The 25,134-nt window shown below is 39.5% G+C and overlaps 2 protein-coding genes across 2 annotated transcripts in view; one reads left to right on the forward strand and one right to left on the reverse strand.

Annotated features, from left to right (window-relative positions):
* foxp2 (forkhead box P2) overlaps positions 1-25,134 on the reverse strand; it is a 147,283-nt gene that overhangs the window by 107,769 nt on the left and 14,380 nt on the right. The window contains exon 3 of the mRNA XM_082168394.1: positions 8,362-8,385. The gene's annotated coding sequence lies outside the window, so the exon portion shown is untranslated. The remainder of the gene's footprint in view (positions 1-8,361; positions 8,386-25,134) is intronic.
* Positions 1,826-6,954, forward strand: ppp1r3aa (protein phosphatase 1, regulatory subunit 3Aa). Its single transcript, XM_082167026.1, has 4 exons — positions 1,826-2,649; positions 2,949-3,001; positions 3,083-3,159; positions 4,416-6,954. The coding sequence occupies exons 1-4, from the start codon at positions 1,859-1,861 to the stop codon at positions 6,198-6,200; spliced, it is 2,706 nt and encodes a 901-aa protein (XP_082023152.1). The 5' UTR covers positions 1,826-1,858; the 3' UTR covers positions 6,201-6,954.

Here is a 25,134-nt window from a genome sequence, read left to right on the forward strand (position 1 = left end):
CACAATAAAATTGTGCAGATTACAAGCAATATTATTAATTAAATTAAACACATTATAATTGAGTAATAATTAATCAAATTAATTCCTTAAAAGTTAACCATTTAATTTTTTTTTAACAAAAATATCTGAATAACAGACAGACGTCAAAGATGAATTAAGAACTCTTTATTTTGAATTGCCAACATTGAAGACACCTGATGTTAACAAGCAGAATCACTGAAGGAGAAAACCATAATTTTAAGTCACCATTATGGGGATCAGTGTGTGTTTTAGTTGGGCTCTTTACCCTTAAACCGTTAACTTTAGATTTTGTTTGGCTGCTGTACCTGAGTTATAACAGCCAGATGAACAAAGAGAAAAGGTGATCTGATGGTGTTGGTTGTGATTTAACATAATCATTATTTCACAATCATTTGACCTGAATCATTGAATTCATATAGAGCCCAATTTCTGAGTTAGGTTTACTTTATTAATTATAGCAGCACTGGCCTTGTACAGCATACATTTTTTTGCCTTTTCAATGAAATCCAAATGATCAAATCAAATCAATAAAAAAAAAACTTCAACATTTTCGTTTTATGTAGGCACACACAGACATCAAGAATTAGCGTATGAATCTCAGCAATGGTGACAAACAGATCACCTCTGATCATAAGCTCATTATTTATTCATGCAGCAATGCATGATGGGAGCCATGAATGAGTTTTGATTGGTGGCACCCAGAATGCACTGCAACATGCTTTATAATTGTCACCATTGTTGAGATTCACAGGCTGATTCTTGAAAAAATGTAGTAAATTCAACTCAAAATAGTTTAGCTAAAATTATGAATATAATTAATCTGAAATTACTTATAAAATATAAGTACAACCAATTTACAAAATATAAGTACACTCAACTTAAAAAATATATCTGGATTTAGATAAATTTATTTCGTGCAACCCCTTGATAAGTAAAGTCAACATACATTTTTTTTCAGTGTACATATATAGTTTACTAATCACGCACTGATTAAGTGTGACAACATGCCCCATAGCAAAGCATACGGTCACAATCTAGGGTAAGCTGTCACAATGGGAACCTGCTGCTCACTGATTTAAGAAAAAATATATTTGTTCAAATTATAAAAAAACTATTTAAATGTAATAAAAGCCATCGTACACAGCAAGCGTAAACACACACAGACACACACACACACAGACACACACACACACACAGACACAATATACATACAATATACAAATCAATATACATACATACATACACACATACATACATGAATTGAATCATTAAAACTTGCCCCAACCTGTCATATTATCATTATAATATCAGAATATAATTAAATAACAGTGCGGTTTTATTGATTTCACTTGTTTATCCAACAGATATAAATAAAATATCACCATTGCACAAGTTTATTTGGATGACAGAATTCACAAAAAAAAAAAAAGTCTCAATAATGATTTTTATGAGTTTTATCTAGGTGTTTGAAACCAATATAAAAAAAACACAAGCATTTGAAACTCATAGTTACTGTAATGTTGCTCCCGATGTGACAACTAGCCCCGGTCTCAAACGGAAGCATTGTGTTGTTTCGGTACAGATTCACATATATAATTCATGAGCATTTACCGAAGGTATCTCCAGGTTCAGGAGAGTTCAACAGATGACATAGACACATCAAACTTTCCCACTCAACCAGACTCTAGTGACCAGGAAGACAAGCATAGTTCGCAGCTATTTTTAAGCCTGGCAACCACACAATGTTCAGCCGAAACCTGATGCTCTGTGCCAAGTCACGTTGTTGAGCGAGTCTTTCAGGCGGTTAGTGCTGTTACCCAGTCAGCATTAGCCAGGCATGTCTGTGGAAGAGCTTGCACCCTCCATGGTCTCCCACAACATGGAGACTGACATCTGCAGGGACTGGATGATGAAAAACAAAGAGGAAATCATAAAACTAGAGAAAAACGTAGAGCGGATATCCGATGGAATCTCTGCAGATGAATCGGAGGAGGTGGAACCCGAGCCCCCACCGGTAGCCGTACGAAGAAAGGTGTCGTTTGCTGATGCCTTTGGTCTAGACCTGGTTTCCGTGAAGGAGTACGATAACCGGGATATATCAAGGCCGGAGGCGGATGGAAGAGAGGGTGAGGAATACTACATCTCATGCCTCTTCACCGTCCCAGTTTTAAACCAGGACATGGAGGTGAGACTTCAGCAGCAGAAGCTGGAGCTGGAGCGCATCGAGCTTCTCCCTGGAACCACCACGATCCGGGGCATCGTCCGCGTTCTCAACCTCTGCTTCCACAAGGCCGTCTACATCCGCGTCTCGCTGGACGGCTGGCAGAGCCACTCCGAGCTTCTGGCCGAGTACGTGCCCGGGTCTAGCGATGGAGAGACGGACTGCTTCTCTTTCCTTCTCGTGTTGACGCCTCCATTCCAGGTTGGAGGGGTTCGGATGGAGTTCTGTCTGCGCTACGAGAGCGATGTCGGAACCTTCTGGGACAACAACGGAGGGACGAACTACATCGTCTTCTGCCACCAAAGACGAAGGAGTGATCAGAGAGAAAAAGAGAAAGAAAGTGAAAGGGAGAAGTTAGTAGAGGAGAGTAACCAGAAAAGCATCAGGAGCTGCCTTAAAACAATCAGGTAGGAAACACTGTCACTAGAATCATCACTTTTACAGTCAGGATTTGAACACAGTGCTTACTGGAAGTATTAAAATTTGGTGTGAGACTCACCCCGGACATGAACGATAGCTAAAATCATGCAGATTACTAAGTTCAAGAGACTATTTTAGTCATGTAGATGGTGAAACTGTCCAAGAAAAAACCCCAGATGTATTTCTCTGGTTGTCCAATCAAGTGCAAAACTTTGTTTTGACTGGAGATGGTGTGTTTAAAAATGTGGCTGGTGTGTGTAATTGAAAACCTGCCGTACATTTACAGTAAAGAGATCTACACGGAGGCGACACCCGCGGAGGCGAGCAGGGAGATCTCAGGTGGGTTTCTTATGTGGATATCTGGAAATATGGTGCTTTGATTCTTCATGAGACTGAGTTTGACTTTGTTTTCTTTTCCAGAGCAAGTCACACCCAAAACAGAGGAAGAAGCAGGAATCACTCCCTGCAAATCCCTTAAGGACTGCTGCAAAACTCTGGTATGGTCAATGAGTGTCCTGTCAAGGTTTAGAGACAAAGAAGTGCATTTAGTGAAGTGACGTGAAGTGACAAGTATGGTAACCCATGCAAGTTAGTTACACACACACACACACACACACACACACACACACACACACACACACACACACACACACACACACACACACACACACACACACACACACACACACACACACACACACCCAGAGAAGTGGAAGCTATTCACTGTGGTGCCCGGGGAGTGATTGGGGGTTTGGTGCCTTGCTCAGGGACAACTCAGTCGTGGGTATTGAGGGTGCAGGAGAGTGCTGTCCATTCACTCCCCCCACCAACCTTTTCTGCCGGTATTGAGAATCGAACCCGCGACCTGACTCTCTAAGTCTGACTCTCTAACCACTAGGCCCGAAAAAGGGGCAGTTAGAAATATAATCTACTCAACTTTGTCATTTTACCAGTTTTTTCCCCTCGTGGAACACAAACAAAAGGAAATCATTACTTTCATTGAATAAAAAAAAGAAGAAGAATATCCTGGTTTTGTTCTGCCAAAAAAACAATGGAAAGATATAAAGGAGTTGAAAAAATGTTTTTAGGTGAACTATCCTTTTAACTCTTTCCCCAGCCTTGACAGAAATTTCCAGCTTTCCGTGTTTTCACTGTTATACGGTAGGGGGCGCTATAAGGCATCTCCTGAAAGAGTCCTGAATCTTCTGATCAAAACACAGGAAAAGAAGAGGCAGAAACAAGCAATATTATGTAATGCAAAATAACACGATCATCACATTAAACAGCATATAGATCAAAACTGCCTAATGCTACTGAATGAACTGTCTACCCAGGATGAGTTACAGGACTGTTCAAGCATCCGGGCTGTTGATGGACTCGATCTACTCCATCTATGTGTTGATCATCGTTCTGAATCCGATCTTGATGTTCTGTAACAAAAAGTCTTTTTTTTAAGACTTACCCACATTCAAGCGTTGATAAGAGAAGAATGCATTATGAAGATATAGTAACAGGTTTTTTGTTTAAAAGCAGAGGCTTTGTTCTTTCTTTTGATATATTGCATGTTCAGATATTCACACAACAAAATAAACACTGGCGTTGGCTGTCAACTTAAAAAAGAAAAAAAAACTTTGGGGGGGGGGGGGGGGGGGGTTAAAAAGTACCTCTCATTACAAACAAGACAAGATAAAGTCAGCAGAAAACCAAAACATTTTCTCCATATTCTCCATATTCATATGTCTCTTTTTGACAGGTGGATCGTCGTAGGAAACGTCAAGCTGCTCGTTTGGCACACGTGCAAGACTTCTTCGCTCAGAAAGCAATGGAAACCCAGAATAGATGTAATTCCAACACAAATGAAAGTGCCACATCCATCTCAAGGCTTAGTGTGCCAAGTAGAACTGACTTGCCGGTTGTCCACAGCCAACAAGGATACGGTATGGACACGCCACCTATACTAATGTACCACCAGATCCCTTCACTTCCTCTGGATTGGGGCAGTACAACAACAACAACAACAACAACAACAACAACCCCTCCCCATGCAAACCCTCCCCATGCCTACAGTGAAACAGGCTGGCAAGTTGAAGATCACCTAGTAAAATCGTCTTCTGACATCTGGAAAGCTTTTCTAAACAGCACTGACACAACACACACTCACAGTGATATACAGGAACAAACGTGTGCTCCTACAGAGACACTTTGCCAATCAGAAGTTTTAGATTCAAGGGACAAAGTCGTAATTCCATTGGAGGACAAGGGAGCTGAGAAAGACAACAATCATGGGTCTTGTGACATGACAGCAATGGAACTTGTAAGATGTGATCCAACAGAGCAATCAAAAGGTCCTTCTAGAGATCAGGTTTTGGGTTACCAGCTAGTGACAGAGCCAAGGCTCACTACCATACCATGTTCTGCTCTGGGATCAGAGCCAGAGAGGGTGGGAAGAGAGTTCAAGGCATCTCGTGACCGCCAAGCCCCACATCATGAGCACACAAGGGGATCTTTGAGTCAAGACACGACCAAGACAAGCCCAGGGGACGAAACTCGAACCGCACATGACACCGAGACTCAGAATTCAGAAGCCAGAGATGGAATCTCACCTGAAGAATGCACAGGCAGCTTCGACACCTCAAAGGTTAAAGAAAACACACACAGAGCGGTCAAAGACACCCTGACATTTACGGGTATCAGGGACGTGTCGCTCACAAATAGACAGGCCGAGGGATCTTCTTCAAAAAGGAAAGATATAAATAAAGATGATAGCGAGGAGCAGGTGGAAATGAGAGCGTTTTATAGAGAAGTGCATGAAGAGGAGACGGAAAGCAGTAGAAAAGGACGAGATGAAACAACTACGGATCACAGCACAGAAATACAGAGCGTTTCATCGTGCGCGAGCGAGACGTTTAATGAGAGCGAATTATGCATGTCGAACAAGAATCTTAACAAAGACAATTCAGAGCTGCTGGAAATCGAAGAGAGGCGGTTTGAGGCAAACGAAGGACTTAAAATGAAGGCGCAACTGAATGAGACGACTGCTAAAGAAGGCGAGGGCGCTGAAAAACGTTCAGAAACCAAACGAGAGCTTGTAAGTCACAATTGCACAGACGGAGAAGAGAAAGAGTTTGAGTTGCTCAAGGCGACCTATCCAACAGTTAGCACTGACCCATCCAAGCTCCTCCTTCAGACAACATCTGCAAAGAAAAGTGAGCTCACTTCTCCAGATGAGGACTTTGAGCTTGGGAAGACCCTCAGAAATTTTCAAGAACCCCAGCGACTGAACCGAGAAGGTGAACACCTCGCGCCATTACCCAGCATGCACCTGTCCTGGGTGGACGGCAGCAGCAGCAGGAACTTGTCATGGTGGAGGGAGTTCAGCTCCATGGGTCACATGGCCAAGGCTCTTGTGTATGCTATTCTGTTTGTGATCTTCATAACGGCGTATCTGTACGACCTGCCGACCTGGCTTGGACTATCTGTTTTCTCTGTGCTGGTTGTGCAGCCAGGGCATGAAACAGCGTCTGGATGGGGCTGTTGATGTGGACTGAGATCAGGCAGGAAGTTCTTGTCAAATGATATGTGTTTCTTAAACGAGAAGTGACATGAAGTGATGCTACAGGCCCAGCTTTGTTTTTCATTGAAAATATCTAAAAGTACTTTAAAGAAGATATATTTAAGCTATTTGACAAGAAACAGCACACAAGATATGAAGACGTATTTTGATTTTCATATATTGTATCTTTTGTAAGTGTAAAAAAAGATCTTCCACAGACAAAAAAACACCAACACACAAACACTCATATTGTAACGGTCACCAGCTATTACATCAGACTATTGTCATTCCCTCATGAACTACATTTCCCATAACTCACTGCCCGGTCTTCATCATCCCTGATTGCATGCACCTGTATCTCATTACCTTGTCAGTCTCAGCCTATTTAGACCATGTACACTCATTCATTCCCTGCAAAGTCTTGTTTAGTGTTAAGGGCCTTGCACACTGAGTCCGAAATTCGCATCCGAAATTTTCGCACGTTAAAAAATAAATGCGACCTAACAATATGTCAATCACGCTTGCACACTGCCTCCAATGGTGTTTTGACAATTCAGAAAATGTTTGACTCAGTGTGCAATTCCAAGCATTCTCCCTGGTTTCATGTCTCTTGGTTTTGGGATTTCTTGCCTGTTCCGTGGATTACTCTTTTGCCCGTGTTCCCTGCTTGTTGTGTTTGTTTGTATGGACTTTGGGTTACATCTTTGGATTACCCTGTTAAATAAATACTGCATTTGGATCCTCAACCTTTGTGTCTCAGAGCAGTTCTTGACACATATAATGCCTCTTAATGCCTCGTTTATTGTTGCTTCTCAAACTGATCTTGTTTCAAGGATTTTAGATATTTTAGAATTAAAATTACATAAAATAATAATAATAATAACACATTAATTTGAATTGTACTAAATATTTTTGAAAAGAAATTCAAACCTACCCTAGTGAAAAATAAAACGTATACCAAAATGTATTTAAAATATGTTTATTTAAAATTCATTAACATTTACTGACATATCGCTTGAGACTTACTGATATAAATATTATAATTAAACTTTATTTGGAGTACTTCATTATTGCACAATGCACATTTTTTATCACATCACAGTTTTAATATCACTATTAGTAAGGATAGTATGATCACTGTATAATATCAGTCTTTAAATGCAAGATATTTAAAGTGTACCTGAAGTATACTAGCAATAGTTCCACTTTAGCACAATCAAATTTACTTAAGTATATCTTTAGTTGGACCTCAACACTATTTCTGGACAACTAAAGTGCATTAAGTAAAAAATTAGTTCCAATTTAGCAGACTTTTTTTTTTTTCTTTTTTTTTGTATACCGAAAATACAATTGCAGAGTATTTATATTAAGTACATAAATATGTAAATGTATTTGTAGTATACTTAGCATACTTTACATTTTGGTATATTTATTTTTAGCAGAGTTAATAATTGTATACAAAATGTCAACAATTTCAAGTGTCTGGATCAAAAAGTTTTGAAGATCATGAGGAACATATATTTAGTCTGGTGTGTCCAAAATGTTGACTGGTACTGTACCTTTATGAAATGTTTCACTGGGGTTATACAAAGGCGTATCAAATGCACTGTGTAGCCCGTGAGGACACAGAGGGCATTTCATGTTTCTTTAGGGATGTGTGTGACAGACGTGACATTTCCTACAAATCCCACAATGTCTCTGTTCCCATGAGACAGGAGAGATTATGAGACAGAGGCTGGAAAAAGGACAGGGCTTCTAGACCCTCTGATCTGTGAACATAGCTATATGTAATTCATACATACCAGTATGGACAAGTGAAAATTCCCATCATTTACACACCCTTATGTCAGAACACAAAATTAGTTTCCCATGCAATTACAGTGAATGGATACTCAATCTTTAAAACACCAGTTTTGCACACAAGCATGGTGTGTTGGGTCAAAAGTACGACATAATTTTTACGCCTTGTTGAACTGGATTATGGGAGTTTAGTCAGTAAGATGCATGACTGTGAGCTGAAATGCAACATAAAACTTTGAATTTCCCAATGTGTATACGTGTGTGTGTGTGTGTGTGTGTGTGTGTGTGTCTGCGGTCATATGATCCAGTCATTATGACTCTGACCTTTCAGCGTCTGGCTGCTCACCTCACATTCACTGGAGCTGTTCATCTGTACAGAAAGAGCACACATTCACAGTTTTACTATTATTAATACATGTATTCACAACAATATTTACACTATGTAACCATTTTTAGAAACATTAAAATCCCCAAAAGTAGGAAGCCAAGAATGATCTTTTTATTTTTTCACACATTAAGTGAAAAAGGTTGAAAATATTACACTGGAATATTCATTTTATGAAAGTTTACACTGCTAAAAAAAATATAAGCATAACTGTCCACATTGGACCAAGCTGCTTAGAACTGGTCTTGTTACTGGAAGACCAGAAACATTATGTTGTATTACATCTAAGGAAGTTTAAAGATCATCTAAACCTCTCAGATGTGCATTCTGTAGCTAATAATGTCATAAAAGGCACTTTTACTTTCTGGTCTTCTAATGCAAATTTCATGAAGGCATATTTGAATAGCATACAGTGTTTGCAGATGATCCAGGCATGTATTTTGTGTTGATCTGCAGGAGGAATGCTGAAATTAAAAAGAAAGCAAATGAAAAATACTGAGGTCAAATTCAAATAAAAACACTGCCATAAAACCAACTCAATGAATAAATAATAGGCACCGAAAGCAAATAATCCAGGGCACTTACACTTACTCATAACAAAACCAAGTACCAATTTACAGCATCTGGCATTTGTGGTTTTATTATGCAGTATGTGCATATGTGCTGAGCAACTTCATGACAAACACACACAGGGTCACTGAATATTACAGCACGTCTGTCCTGTGCATTTACTTTGCGTTCAGCACAGTTTGTAATTGAAGTGACTCAGGAGGAACATGATCTCCCCAAACCCGCTGACAGATGAAAGACACAAGGGCCATGAGCTAAAATGTCACAACGATCACATGAGGGATTTTTTCGAAGGTGTGAATACTTCAGATGTTTCATGCATGCTTGCTTTGCATTTAATTATGTGCTGCATGTTGGCACCCTTTCCTTTTATATATATATATATATATATATATATATATATATATATATTCACATTTTTTTCATTTATATATCAGTTTTAGTTTTTTTATTGTATTTTTGTTTTGTTTTGCTTTGCTTTGCTTTGCTTTGTTTTGTTTTGTTTTGTTTTGTTTTGTTTTGTTTTGTTTTGTTTTGTTTTGTAATGGAATGGAATGGAATGGAATGGAATGGAATGGAATAAAATGGAATGGAATGGAATAGAATAGAATGGAATAGAATGGAATGGAATGGAATAGAATGGAATAGATTGGAATGGAATGGAATGGAATGGAATAGAATGGAGCCACTAGATGGAGCCACAACAGCAATTTTACTCCTTATTTGGAACAGGAATGCAGCAGTCTGGAGGAAACGTACTGACAGATTGTGCTAGGTCAAACACTCAAACAACAATAGAAGCCAATGAAATATGTAGCTGCCATGTAGAAAATTGTAATACACACAAATATTGATTGAATATGTTTGTTTTGGGGACTGAAGGGCTAGCATTAGCTCCCAGCTAAAACAGAGCAGGCTACCAGACACACGATGGCAGCATGTACAGTACCATTGAGATCTGCCTCGCTTTCTCATACTCCCACACATATAAAACACATAAAACACACAACACAGCCATCCGTCTTCTCGCATGTCCGAGCACAGAATCTGGGTTACATCCTGGGTATCCCAGGAGGCCAAGTGCTCATACATCATTATTGAAACATTCAAGCACACGAGGACAGATCACACACACCTCCAACGCTCTCTAATCTTTCTCTCTCCCCCTCTGGGTTTCGTGTGGGCTTGCCAAGTTACCCCATCCCTCCCTGTACACATTTATATAGTGTTGTGTATGTTACCAACAGACTGTAGAGCGGTGTTCTGCAAACTCTGCAGAAATTACATAAACTGCAGAAGCAATCAAGTTAAATGACTGTTGTCCTTTCAAGCTAAATTCACATGCAGCCTAATAATCCATTTAATAATTTGAAAAAATGGTGCAATCAGACTGAAAAGCCTTCATGTGCTTTGAGCAGATCATAACTGCCCAAAAAACCCTCTAAAACCACCCAATCAGTCCAGGTAAGACCAGCGAATCATCTTAGGCTAGTTTAAGAAGGTTATGGATCCAACTAAATTGATTTAATCAAGCTAAATCTGATTGAAATATAAGGTGTTGCAGATCTTAAAACCAGCCTAAATTGCTCTGCAGGTCTTAGCTGGTCTCCTATAGGTTTGAGAGAGTTTTAGATCACTTTTCAGATGGTCAGACTGGGAGACCAGATGAATGACCAGCTAAGTCCATCATAAACTAGATAAGACCAGCAGCCCATCTTAGACTGGTTTTAAGAATTGTTTTTCAGCAGGACCTGATAGATCTTAAAATATATCTTAACATCTCTAGATTATGAATTGCAGTTGGATTAAATTTACAGAGATGTTGCAGATCTTAACATAGCGTGGGGAAAACCAGCCTTAACCGATTGATGGTCTTGGCTGGTCTTCTAGCCTGGTCATACCCATCTGTAGGCAGGTTTTAGAGAGGTTTGCAACACTTTTCAGATGGTCAGACTGGGAAAACCAGATTGACGACCAGTTAAAACCATCATAAAACAGCAAAGACCAGAAAATCAATCTTAGGCTGGTTTAACATGGCATTTTCAGCCAGCTAAACCTTCAAATCTCTGCTAGCGCTGCTACCATAATGTCGACCCTAAAGGCGCTTTTCCACGGCACGGCTCGGTTAGCTTTTCCACTGCAGTTTAGTACCGCTTCAAAGTGTGTGGGATAATAGACTGATCGTTATAGTTGTGCCGCCTCTACTGCCGTCACATCATCGTAAATGGGACACAACAAACGGTGGAGCCATGGAGCATATCGTTGGCATGGTGTTTTTGACTCTCGGCATGTGGATGTTTTTCACTGCAAGATGAAGTTTGTTTGTTCGAGTTTGATGTCTCGTGTTGCAAATCCAATGACGCTGGTAGTGACGATTCTCTCTGGCTAATCAGTGATCTGCAGTGTTTACATGTCACATAGTATTTAAGTGAGCCTTACCTATAAATGTCACTTTTTGCATGGGCATGCATTTTGTTCAGAATACACATGACCCAAATCAAAACGTACATTGTCATTATAACATAAAGTTATATGCATTATTAGACTGATTATATACACATATATACACAAACATTTAAATTCCTCTCATTACCCATGAAGTCACTATTCGATCTGTGCTATCAGTCAGTCAACTGAAGGTTATCTATCACTTCATGTGGATCCAAAGCCATGTCTTCGAGGTCAGAGCTGGGAGTGAATAGAGGACAAAAAAAGAGATTGTGAAGGAGAAGTGTTGTAGGTGTTTGGAAGTGTGCCCGTGGACCCCTAGGGGCCTCTGTGGTGCCCTGGTGGCGATGTCTCCACTGGATGAATCACAATGAGGTGTCGGCTTGTGCTACAGCTCGGGCCCTCAATGTAAGAAGACAGGTTGCTCTTGAGACAACGTCCCACAGGAAATAGTTTGCTCTCTCTCTCTCTCACACACACACTCACGCTTTTGTGCCACAGTTTGTCACAGGGCCAGTTCGGGCGGCCACTCGGCCTGAGCCAATCACTTCAGTTTGTTTTTGCGGTAATTAGTCATTACAACAGAGGCTATACGGATAAGTGCCAAGACAAATGAAATGTTAGCATAGCGTATGAGCTGTGGAATAGCAGTTGATGCTATTTCTTTTGGACATGTAGCAATAATGCTGCCTTTACGTGCTATCAGAATTATCGTAATAAGAGTTTTCTAGTTAACCGGCCTCTCGAGTCATATTTACCACTGGAAGGCTCTGGGATAATTTTGATAGCTGAGTTTCCGAGTTGGACGGGCTGTGAACTTCAAACATGGCGGAGAGGAGAACGACTGCTGCCAAGACTGCTAGTCTTTATTCGTTTTTCCCACAACGATCGCATCGTTTCATCTTTAAAGTAGTGCATATTTACACACATGAATAATCATTTGAAGCATATTTTATGTTTTATACACAGCGAAAATAGCCAGCATTTGACCGAAATTCCTGGATAGCAAGGTGGGTGTGTGGCGTTAGAGAATAATTTAAAGGGTTTTTCTTCTACTTTCTGCAACAAACCAGCAATACTGTTGGTATTAACCCCAATTAAATAAAAGTAGCCGACTACGCCACCTAGGTTATTTTAATAGAACCTAGGACCCAAGTTCACCCAAATCAATTACTCACTGAGGGCTGGACAGTATGGACACTCAACCAGTAGATTAAATTACAAAAATATTTTATTAGCATAAAATCAGAATGATCTAAATGTAAATATAAAAGCCATCAAAAAGGAATGTAGTCTTTAGCACAGTCTGGTATGATGTCCTTAATCAACGAATGAATGTCCTGGGCTGGTCCCACCGCACGTAGGTCTCCACAGGTGTTTAAATGGTTGTCAATGAATGGGACACTTAATATTATTTTGGCTTTAAAGGGATAGTTCACCCAAAAATATCATTTACTCACCCTAAAGTTGTTCCAAACCTGTATGAGTTTCTTTCTTCTGTTGAACACAAAATAAGAATGTTTGTAACCAGACAGTTAATGGTAACCACTGACTTCCAGAATCTTTTTTTTCAATGGCTATGGTCAACTGTCTGGTTTCCAACATTCTTTAAAATATCCTCTTTTTGTGTTCAACAGAAGAAAGAAATTCATACAGGTTTGGAACGACTTGAGGGTTGGTAAATGACGAGAAAATTTTCATTTTCGGGTGAACCATCCCTTTAATACGATTTTCTCAATAAATAAAGGCAAGAATAAACCTGGTGTCCTCCATGATTCCTGCTCTTTCTGACAACAAAGCACTTGAATGCAACAAGCTCGCACAAATTCAGAAGTGGGAAGTAGGAAGTTTCCGATAGCACAAGGAGGCAGCATAGCATGTTGTTTTTTACATTTAACATGTTTTTTTATAAAGAAAAATATTAATCTGTGGTGCTAATACGGGCAAAGTTATTTAGAATCCGACATTTCCTCAATCCCACTCCCCAAAATTTCATGTAATTTCTTTTTCCGTAAGTTTCTGTCCTACCCATAATGTGCATTATTATTAGGTATTGGTAGGACAAAGTTATTTGTGATTAATAATAATAGTAATAATGTTAATAATAATTATTGTTTTTGGTAATGTAATTGTTGTTGTTATTAGTATTATCAGAAATTAAATAACTTGCTTATTTCCAAGAAACAAAAATTATAAAATGTTTATATATTAACATCAGACCTGATATGTTCTTAATGTACTGTAAACAGACAAATGACTTGTCACTGGAACCTTGAAGCATCACGCCTGGTTCGAACATGTGAGAGCGTTACCATGTAGTGTGTTTTTTTAAGCATAAGAACTGCAAGACTGTGAAAACTAGATGATTCATCCCAACTGTTCTGAAAAGAGAGAGTTTCACTCCCCCGCTACTCTGAATGTTCTGTCTCATTCACTTTCTCTCCTTCACACACACACATACACTGCGAGATTGTGAATGTCAGATGAGTACGTCTCTGTGTGTCATGCTCTTTTATTCCCGAACTCTCTCTGTTACACACTCACTCTCTCACTTTCTTCCTGTTCCTCAATAACGATGTTTTATTCTTATATACAGTAGACTCAATGCCACATGATTACACATTATTGGAATACATAATCAATGCGAAACTCTAACAAGGAGAACTGTAATGGTACCATGGTACAGTGATGGTATGGTACTTTGTTATATAGTAATAATTACCATATTCAAATACCAAGGTACCATGTCAAAAAACAACAACATTGTAATACTATGTGATGTTTGCTATAGTACTAAATGATTACCATAATCATATACTATGGTATTTACAAATAATAGTACTAGGGTATTACCATAGTATACCAAAAACACAGCATTATTATATAATTATTATATTAATTATTTATTTAGTTATTTTGTAATAACACCAGAACAACAACAACATTATTATTATTATTGGACAAAAACTTATTGGTGGTTACTGGTACCCTTACAAAAAAAGTACTATGGTGATAGCATGGTACATTGCTTTCATTATACTCTATCAATAATAATACATTATCGTTATTTTATGGGTATGGCAAAAAGTTATTGGTGGTTATTGGTACCCTTACAAAAAATCCTATGGTGATAATATTGTTTACTCCATGGTGCTTCCAAGAATATTACCATGGTACTATATCCACAAAACCAAAAATCAAACATGGTATTATCATAGCAACAATTATAAAAATGCCATGGTAATACCACAGTACCTTTTGGCACTTTTATTGTTAGTGAAAGCGGAGGAGTTCTGCAGTGATATACGGCATAGGGTCACACTTCTACACACACACACACACCCTAACACAGCAGAAGGAGCTAGACGGCAAATGGATTGAGGAAGTGTCTCCTCCGTCCACTGGATTGTGTGAGCACGAGCCTCAGAGCTTTCAATCACCTGCTCCTGGTCCAACTAAAGCTCGGCTCCACAGCCATCGAAATACGCTTCATTATCGCTCCCTGTCCAACACATGAGCCTCAACATGACATCCATCTCCTCCACTGCAGTGTTCACTGCCTGACAAGTGCTCAGACTAGGCGTAAACACAACCTCTGCCATCAGTTCCATTGCTGAAGGCAAAAACGATGGCACAGATGCTTGGCTCCGAGGCCAGTCTGAAATGAAGGGACCAGCGAGATTGCTTGTGTGTGGAGATGAAGAGGAGGTGTGTTGGATAATGATGGCTAGTTCGTGATGGGTATATTTGGTGTGGGGTGTAGGTGGAAACACAGAAACCTGGTGTGCAAATAAACTGTTTTGAAGAGACGTCTGGGGAGATTCTATTAAAACCGGATTTATTCCGATACCTACAGGAATAAAGAATATTTAGGTAGCATTCTGCATGGGAGTGTTGACTGCGAAAAGTCATATTTATTCAGGCTAAAAAAGCCACACACACACGGTATAATGATGAAGTGCAGAGATGTCTGACATATTATTCTTGTGCGTTTTGTCCCCACAGCCGTCAACGACTGTCTTTTCGCTCAAAGCGCCTGGCTTCCTCTTTTGATGCGCACACATCATCCGTCCCATACAGCGCAGAGAACGTCGCCAGTGATTCACATGGGGTCACATCACAGGGTTCTGCAGCTGCATATGTTTCCGCCACACGCAATAGAGAGATCAGGCCGTGAGGGTATTTCAGTTCAACGTCTAACGGTGGAATGCTAAAAACTTCAGGACAACATTTCTGTTCCTCTGATGACCGATGTGTAACACTGAGGTCTGTACTGCTCTGTACTGTCTCGTTAACAAGCTGATATTGCTGACGGTTACATCAGCAATGGTAATTAATTTTGATCAACATTTACAACATTTCCTCTTTTCTGACTAGGCTGCCAAAAACATGTCGGTTTAAATCAAGTGTAAGTCCTCCAACCAATAAATGTTGCTGGTTGATTGTCTTTATTTAGTCTCTACAGAGGTTTTCTAAGTCACTATATACTGTACATTAGCTTGCTTAATAGTGAATTTACACCAGAATTACCCTACAAAAAAGTACATAGCATCACTATGTTACTTTGATGTATACTATGGTACTGAAAATTATTTCAACAAAAAAGTACTAAGTACCACCTTAGAACCGTCATTGTATTATATATATATATATATATATATATATATATATACACATATATATATATATATATATATATATATATATATATATATATATATATATATTAGGGGTGTAACAATACCCTTTGTTGGGGGTAACTCATTACAAGTAACGAGTTACGTAATCAGATTACTTTTTCAAGTAACTAGTAAAGTAATGCATTACTTTTTCAATTTGCAATAAAATATCTAAGTTACTTTTTCACATTTATTGACTGGCAGCTCTCCTGTCCCCATGTTGAGAGAAATAAAGTGAGGTGGTGGTGTGCGCGCTGTGTAAACATGATGGTTATTGTAGTTCTAGACTAAATGTGAACTTGCATTTGCTCATCTCACTGCCACGAAAACATTCAGTATTCCTCAAAATGAATAAAAACAGTAAAATGCAATCTCGGAATTTTTCTCAACATTTATAATTAACTATTAAATTACACAAATGTACTTTGTGTATTTAATCTCACTTTATTAATCAATGTCTTTGCTGCTGACCTTCAATTATCTAATTCAACCATACTAAGCAAAAATTACTTTAGATAAGATTTAGAAATAATAGTTGAACTTCCTTCTCCTGTATATTATTGTTCTTTAATCCAGAACAGCAGCGCAGCTGAAAGGTTAGTTTGAGCGGCGCCCTCTACTGTACAAGCGTAAACATGCATTTCCTTCAGCCTGAGGCTTAATATTAGCCTGGGAAAACCCAGACAACTTGCAGCAAATTTAGATTTGCTATGCAAGTAGTCTGGCAAAGAGCTCATTCAAGCCCATTTCTAATCCCTCGAAATTGCGGCACCAATCAGAAACGTTGAGGCGGGCTTTACACGATGACGATCGCTCTGATTGGTTTTAGGTCTATCCAATTGCGCCCAGAGGCATTTGAGCGACGTCCGTTGGTGACGCCCCTTTGGAAATGAGTTATTAATGAAGCTTTGCCAGACCATAACTCAGTTACTACTGAGAATGGTCTGGTTTTAACCAGGCTAGCTAAATATTAACATTTGCCAAAAATATAACTTTTTTGTTGTTCTTGTTATTAAAAAACAAACAAGCAAGCAAGCCCAGCCCAGTTGAGAAAAAGTAACGAAAAAGTACTTTACACATTAAAAATGTTACTAACGTAACAATAACACATTACTTTTCATAAAAAGTAACCAAGTAATGCAATTAGTAACTTTTTTTGGGAGTAACGCAATATTGTAATGCATTACTTTTAAAAGTAACTTTCCCCAACACTGCCCTCATGTCACGATTCGATACATATCATAAAAAAGAACTCACGATACGATATTATTGCGATACTCCCGATTCACACACATAGGGTAAGCATAACGCGGTATAAGACATGGTACCACTTCAGTACTTTTTTGTGAGGGTGATGACAATTCAAACCTCACAGAGCAGAAGCACAAATAAAATTGTGTGAATGAGTAAAAAAAATAAAAAAAATAACACCACTCTTTTCACCCAGCAAGTCATTTAATGGAAGCAGGGAGGTGAGGAAACAAGGCACACAGCCTGCAGAGGATGTGAAACAAAGTCGACAGCCCTGACTTTCACCTCTGCAAACGCTGGCAGCTCACACTCCTCCTCCTCTGAGGTGCTCACACACACACACACACACACACACACTGGAAAGCAGCTTCCACTGTAGTCACAAATTACACCTGACTCACACTAAAAAAAAACTGGCCTTGATTACTAAAACCAGTGGGCTTGTTTTTATTGCTCTGGTGGAGGTTTTATGCTTGCTATGCATGAGGAGGGAAAACATACATTTCCTTGCATGGCTTTTCACAGAGATTGATTTTACCTTGAGTGGCATGCTAGACAAACAGCACATCGGCCTGCAGCTGTCAGCTCATGAGAATTACTGCCTTTAGCTCATGAGGCTTATGTATGCGTGTATGTCTGCTTAAAAAAAAGTATACCAGTCTAAGGTGGTTTGCTGGTCTAAGCTGGTGTTTAGCTTATATTGCTGTTTGGAATAGTTATGGTTTGGAAGTTATCAACCCAGCTTAGGCTGCTTTCAATTTTATTGTTTTTAGCAGGATAAGTGAGGGAAAATCTTTATTCTAAACCTTAAGCTGTCTAACTGTGTACTCCATAACTACACATGTAATGGAGCATGCTAATTAAAATCTCAAAAATGGCTTTTTTAAGAATTAAGATGTTCTTCAAGGGCTGCAACTCTGTTTTTGACAGACATAAAGGGCACAAGAACTCAAAAATAATTCCACCAGAATCTGACATTAGCATTTTGCTAAGCTAACGACCTGATATTCTAATATACACGATAATCGCTTCTGTTCATCACAATGCATTCTGGATATCTCTGGAAAGGACACATAAAATACTGCCATTATTTTTTATAAATAAAATTACTTTCCCCAAAATTACTTTCATTGTAAAAAACGGAGAGGGTGATCAGGACCATTTGTTTATAAAAAAATTAAAATGGACATAAAAATACCCGAAACAATAGTCAATTATACAGTTTTCGGTACAAACAAACATTCGCAAATACATTTAACGGCAAACTGCAACATTGACCAATCAAAATTTACAATTTTTTTTTTACCACATTTACCATTGTTCAGCGAATTTTCTTGCGTTAAATCGAGTAATTTCAATAGGAATCCACACAATAAAGAATTTCCTCACACAGATTGGTCGTGCAAATTCCCCACGTTGACTAACAGAAAGCTGCTTGGTTTGAAAGTGACTTCTGTGTGAGCTGTGCTTCATACAACGCTACACTATCGACAAAGGATATTTTTTGCTGAAAAATGATATGACCACACCTTAAGGCAAGACAACTTTGCTAACAATACTATTTTGAAACGCATTTCCATCAGGTCCGCACCTGTGATTCCTAGATGTACAGCAAGCTTTGGAACAGAGCGACAGCGTGTGGTTGGACGGATCTCTTTCTGCATAGAAACACTTGCTTACACCCGGTCACACACGCCAAAACAAGTGCACCTCAGGCCATTTGTGCTTTTCTTAAGTGAAATGGGTCACTAGACTCCATATGGGCAGGTAATGATGGCAGAGATGGAAGTCGTCCAATCTGATGGTTTTCACAGCTGTCAGAGAGCTATAGGAGCCATCACACATCACGACTCCATGGCCTATGCCTGGCATAAAAGTATGAGGGGGCGGAAAAGCTCCCTTCCAGACCTGATAGGTTGCCATAGCGACTGTCTTTGCATTGAATCGATATAGCCATCTAAAAAAAGCCATGCATTTCAGCTGTAGCCCAGAAAAAAGAAGAAAAGAAAAAAAAAAAACCAGATAAAACATTCCAGCCTGCCCAAGACAAATTCAGCTTGATTTGTAAATATGGATACTGTTTGCATTTGAATAATTCCCATTTGATTTGGTCTGCTTGTGTTTGGGAGGACAAAACAGGGTTTTTTTGGCTCTGTGCCGCCTGTAGAGGTTGGCCGAGTACTGCCAAACAACACAATCAATTAAGTCTTCAGCTCTCTGTAGCATTACAGTGTTTTACATTGACACACACAAAATGTGCATGCTACACATATACAGGTGAACCTGATTTCACCAGGTACAACATGTTCCTGGATCCTGGAACAACAATCCAATCAAGTTTACAGTTTATGTCAAGCTTAGGCTTACAAACAGGGTGCTTCTTCATCAGCATTATTCACCTATCATTTCCCTCTGATTTTAGGGATAATTTATGGGTGGGATTAGGTTTAGGGGTCGGGATAGCACAACATTTTTGGACCGGAATATTGTTCCAGGATCAACAAAATATATTGACCCAGGAGCGCATCTAACTAGGCAAAATCAGGTTGGTGTCGACGTTACCAACCAACCAACCTGATCAGGGGAAACCCAGGCTTTCAGTCATTACCAAAATGACCAAAATAAACACGTGACCCGATTTGCCATGAAGACGGATTGGTTTGTGTTTGATGTGTGTGAAATTTAATTCGCTCCGTATTCGTCTGAGATGTCAGAAATGGACCTGGCCTCATTTCACAGCGAGGGAAAGGATTCCTGCTTAAACAGGCACAAAGTGTCTTCTGGGAGCAAGAGGAAGAGAAAGGGAGAAAGAGAGAGAGAGAGAGAGAGAGAGAGAGAGAGAGAGAGAGAGAGAGAGAGAGAAAGAAAGAAAGAGAGAAGAGAGGGATGTCCTTCTTCATGTACAGACACAAGGAACAGTCACCAGGCGCTCAGAGACACCCGAACACATCAGGACAGGACTCCACCAATGGAAGCTCACACGTGTGGCGATACGAAGGGTTTCCAAGGCTACCCCTTCTCCCTCGTCTCCGTTCCCTCTGTCTGAATGTCAAACAGCTAATAAACGTGACTGGAACAGCTCCATCAGCTCATAACCCTCTGTGTGCCTTCATATAAGATCTACAGCATATGAAGTTAAAAATGCATTCAGATCTGACCGAAACTGTTTCCTCTAATTCTCTGAAGAAAATGTTAAAGGTGCTTTCCTCATTGCTAGGTGGTTTCTATATGGTTGCTAGTGTGTTCTGGGTGCTCTAAAGTGGCCATATCTAATTCTTTGTGAAATTGTGCTCCTTAAAAGTGAATCTTATCACTAGAAAAGTTTTTGCCAGTTTTATGGTGTGACAACTGAAAATAAAGAGAAACTACAAGCCATTTTTTTTAAAATCTATCATATTTAGCAAACTTTGATACTTAGGCTGCATCCAAAATTGCATACTCTCTAAATAGGTACTTCTTTTGAATTGACTGTTAAAGAAAAGTATGATTTATACACTCCTGGGGGAAAAAAATGGACCACGCTCAAAATGGCAAAGCACTAAGCTTTTAATTGTCTTAACCACAAATTATTGTGGTTTGCTCAGGAAACTAGAAAAATTTAAGCAAATGCACTCAAAAGGCCATTGATGTCTCAGAAAAACATCAAAGACAGAATTACGTTTTTGGCAGAAAATGGGAAGTTGTGTGTGGAGTGATGAATCACAATGAAACACGAGTTGCATGGGGATGCTTCAGAGCGATGTCTTAGAAAATCTGGTGAGAAATATAATAATAAATGTATCTCTACCACAATGAAGCATGGAGGAAGAGGTGTCAATGGGCCCTATCTTGCACCCAGCGCAATTGACTTTGTACAGCGACGCATGTATCATTCCTATTTTGCACCCGCGCACAGCGGACTTTTCCCTTCACAGAAGCACGTCGGTTAACTAAGAAATACACTTGCGCTCCTGGGGGCGGTTCAGCACAAAGAGGAGGCGTGTTCCGGCGCAAACGTTCCCTCATGCTATTTTACAGGTTTAGAAAACAATTCCGCCACTAACCGGAAAATTTTTTTTTAAAGTCAGTGGCGCGTTGCGCATGTTATTCAAATGCTATTTTAAGGGCGCATGCTTGGCCATATAATCAATGTAGCGTGTGCACAACGCGCATACACTTTGATTCTCTCATCTACACAGAAGCAGCAGTTTTCATTTTTGCAAATCATAAATTTTTACGATAGATAGATAGATAGACAGTTTATTATAAAAGCATACATCTAGCTTATACATTTACCCAAATTACAATACGCCTGTTTAACCGAAGCTAATTTGGGTGTGTTTCTCCATCCCCAATGTCACTTCTCTGTGTTTTACGGCCCTGACGAGAGCGTTGCTCTCCTCGGCTGTGAACCGCTGCTGTGCTGGCTCTTAAAGGGAATGTGAGATGACGCTCTGATTGGTTTATTTCACGTTACGCCCAAACCACACCTATGAATAATGAAGCTACTTCAGACCAACCCATTTTAGATTTGCGTCGGGCGCAAGAGTCATTTATCCCGCCCGTATAATAGCAACAGCGCCCAAGACCCGCCCACAAAGTTACTTGCGTTTCGCGCTTGATACTTGCGTTTCAGATCGTTAAAATAGGGCCCATTGTGTGGGGAGCCTGGTATTGGTGAGCTACTTTACTGTGAAAAATCATTTAAATCTTTAGAGCACAGGAGAATATTGCAGAATGGTATGCTTCCCACAAATGAAAAGTTGTTACCTAAAGAGGAATAATCAGATGTTATTTTTCAACAAGACAATGTTCCTCCCCAAATTGCAAAGACAACCAAGAAATGGCTTGAGAACAAGATTTGTCGCTAAACTGCCATTCACAAATCCTTTCGCATGAACTTTGGGATAGTAAAGTGTCCATCAGATGCGCACTTCAGAATCTTGAATGAAGTAAGAGGTTAGGTCTGGGTACTTTGTGCCTGTTATACTGTGATTTCAGACATACATTTCTTTTTCACCCACTATATAGTATGGAAGTATAAATATTCAGATGCAGAGTTGGGCTAAGCTCTAACCCTACATTTGAGCAATAGCAATCGAGATGTTTGCCTTGGCAAGCGCCACTAATAAAAAGCTACAAATACCCTAAAAGGCGCCTTTTGGTCAAAGCTATTGAGTAAATGTAGTTCTTGAGAGGGATAATCTCTGTTCCCTTTGGAAATGTGGAGATAATCCATGCATACGGAAGATCTCAGCCATGTGCCTTCGGCTTGTTAAAATGAGAGGCAAATTTAGTAAAACCATTTTGTATTGGTGAGGATGGGTTTTTGAAATAGAAATTTGAAATAGCAACAGTAATAATATAAATGCTTATAAATGACCAAGGTACATTATCTTCATTGAAAATACATGAATATCACTTTGTAAAACCTAGGGAGCACGAACATAATGCCTCAAATTGTGAGGCTTATCGAGGTGGGCCATTAATTTGCTAAACAAATCAACTTGCAATTTTCATACAATGAATGAGGGACCTGAACCATATTTAGAGACTTGGGCTAGTACGCGACCACCTAGCAACCACTCAGAACACCTTAGCAACCTCAAAGAAACAAATTGGCAATACCATATGTAGGGCATTGTGGCGGTGGGTTTTGCACAGGAAAATGCCATACATTTTCTCCAGAAAATGTTTGAATTGAAAGAGCATCACACAAACAGACAAAATCATTCTTACTGAGTCAACACTAATAGTCCTTTTGTTTAGAGACTCCAGTGTGTGTGTGTCTGTGTGCATCGCTTCGCCGTTTGGTGGGCGTTCGCTTCATTAATCTGACTCTTTGGCCCAGTGGGGTACTGGTCTGTTATGGAGCAGTGATAATGCATGCAAACGATCTGCATCTCTTACCAGCAGAAAGAATAAACAGCATCAGATATCGACCCCATGGAATTATGGCACAGTCAGCTGATTTCTTACAAATGCTGGTTAAAAACTGAATGGAAAATAGCTAGTTTGAACTTTTAGGGGAGACAAATCAAAAAGGACATCTTTTTAATATCTCAAATGTTTCTGCTAGATACTGTAGCAGTGAGACATTGCCAATCAAAAGTCTCTAGATCTCAATATGAACTGAAATATTTCACATCAAAGTCTTCCAAAAGTAGAAGAGTCATGCCATCAGCATTCATTTTATAAATAAATTAAATAAGCTGGTTTGGTGGTCTCTGAGCCCGGTCAAGCTGGACCGTTGGCTGGTTTTAGAAGAGTTTTTGGTCAGCCCAACTTAAACCAGCTAAGACCCCCAAACCATCTTAGGTTGGTTTATGTTTATGTAGTTTTATCAGAAGGATTGTATGTCAACAATTGGCTCATTTGAAAGAAATACAATTTTAGGACACACGGTTAAGATACATGAAGCATATCTCAACTTGAACTTGACAAAAACACACTACTTTAGGATCAGAAAACAATGGTTTTATTTGCTCTAGCCCTGCGTAAAACAGGCCTTTGGTTCCTGCTGCACATTAAGAGGTTACTATGTTAAAATCAGTAGTGCATCTTAGGAAACTGTGAGACGTTTGTCCTCAGGAACATCTTTCTAGAATCATGTTTTACCTCTATTGATTGTGAATGAATATGTCATTTCACGTCCTTGGCGAAAGAGGACAATGGGGGATTATTCTCGGTACCTCAACAACCTTACGTAATCCTGAGATTGCTTCCTTCCACTTCACACATCAAATGTTCTTTTGGTGTACTCCGCTGTTATGTACTGTAGTCCTCTTCTTTCATTGTGACAAAAAGAGAGGGCACATGAGTTTGGACACATGACTCAAGGTTGTGTCATCTTAGCACTTACCACAGCTGTTGTGCATCTGGTCTTTGTCTCTTTGACTACATTTATTTAAAAGCTTAAAATTTGTGCTTCTGCCTACTCTCTGCAAAGTGTCCACTGACTCAAACATGCTAGCATTACATTCAGAATTAACATTTGCAATATGTGTACACAAAATGACCTACAGGAGAAAGCTTTGGAGTTGAAGTGTAATCAATGACAACGTTGGGGTAAATCTATGTAAGCCTTGTGTACATGATCATGTTTTAATAGATTAAGCCAGGGAATGACAAACAGGCCACCACTGTAATTCACCCGTACCAGTCTGATAATTCTCAGCATTGCAAACATATCTGCTGGGCACCAGCTCTGTAGATATACAAATCAGGGCACGTCATAAAAATCAATTAGAGGAGAGGTTTTTCTTCTTCACTCGGGTAAATTAGACACTAAAGACATCTCCTTATAAGGTGGCCAAAATTAAATTATTAAATCCACGGGGATTACTCCCCCTTCCATGTCCTCATGTGGCATAGCAAAATCAAAGACAACCAGATGTGTTTCCATATACATGCAGTGCCATTATGCAATGGCAGAGTCCCACATATGATGAGGGAAACTCATCATGTGATAAGTTAGCCTTCAAACTTGCCACTTTCACCTGACAGATGATAAAACTGCGGGGGGAAAAATCCCATGAATTTACATATCTTAATTATTTATACTATCTCTCTAGAGAACAGAATGTCATACAAATTAAAGCATGGACTTTTGTCACTTGGTCCAGTAAGAAACCACTTATACCCCTTTTCCACCAAAAAAGAACTGGTTCGGAACTGGTGCTGGTTCAAAGTTGGTTCAACTTGCGAACCTTCTCAGAACCTGTTTGGTTTTCCACTGACTAGAGAGCCCAGCGAACGACGTCGTTACGTCACTGTGTACGTTGCCATAGGCTACGTCTTAGCTTTC

This window comes from Leuciscus leuciscus (genome assembly GCF_965113295.1).
Source record: "Leuciscus leuciscus genome assembly, chromosome: 4".
Taxonomy (NCBI): Eukaryota; Metazoa; Chordata; class Actinopteri; order Cypriniformes; family Leuciscidae; genus Leuciscus; species Leuciscus leuciscus.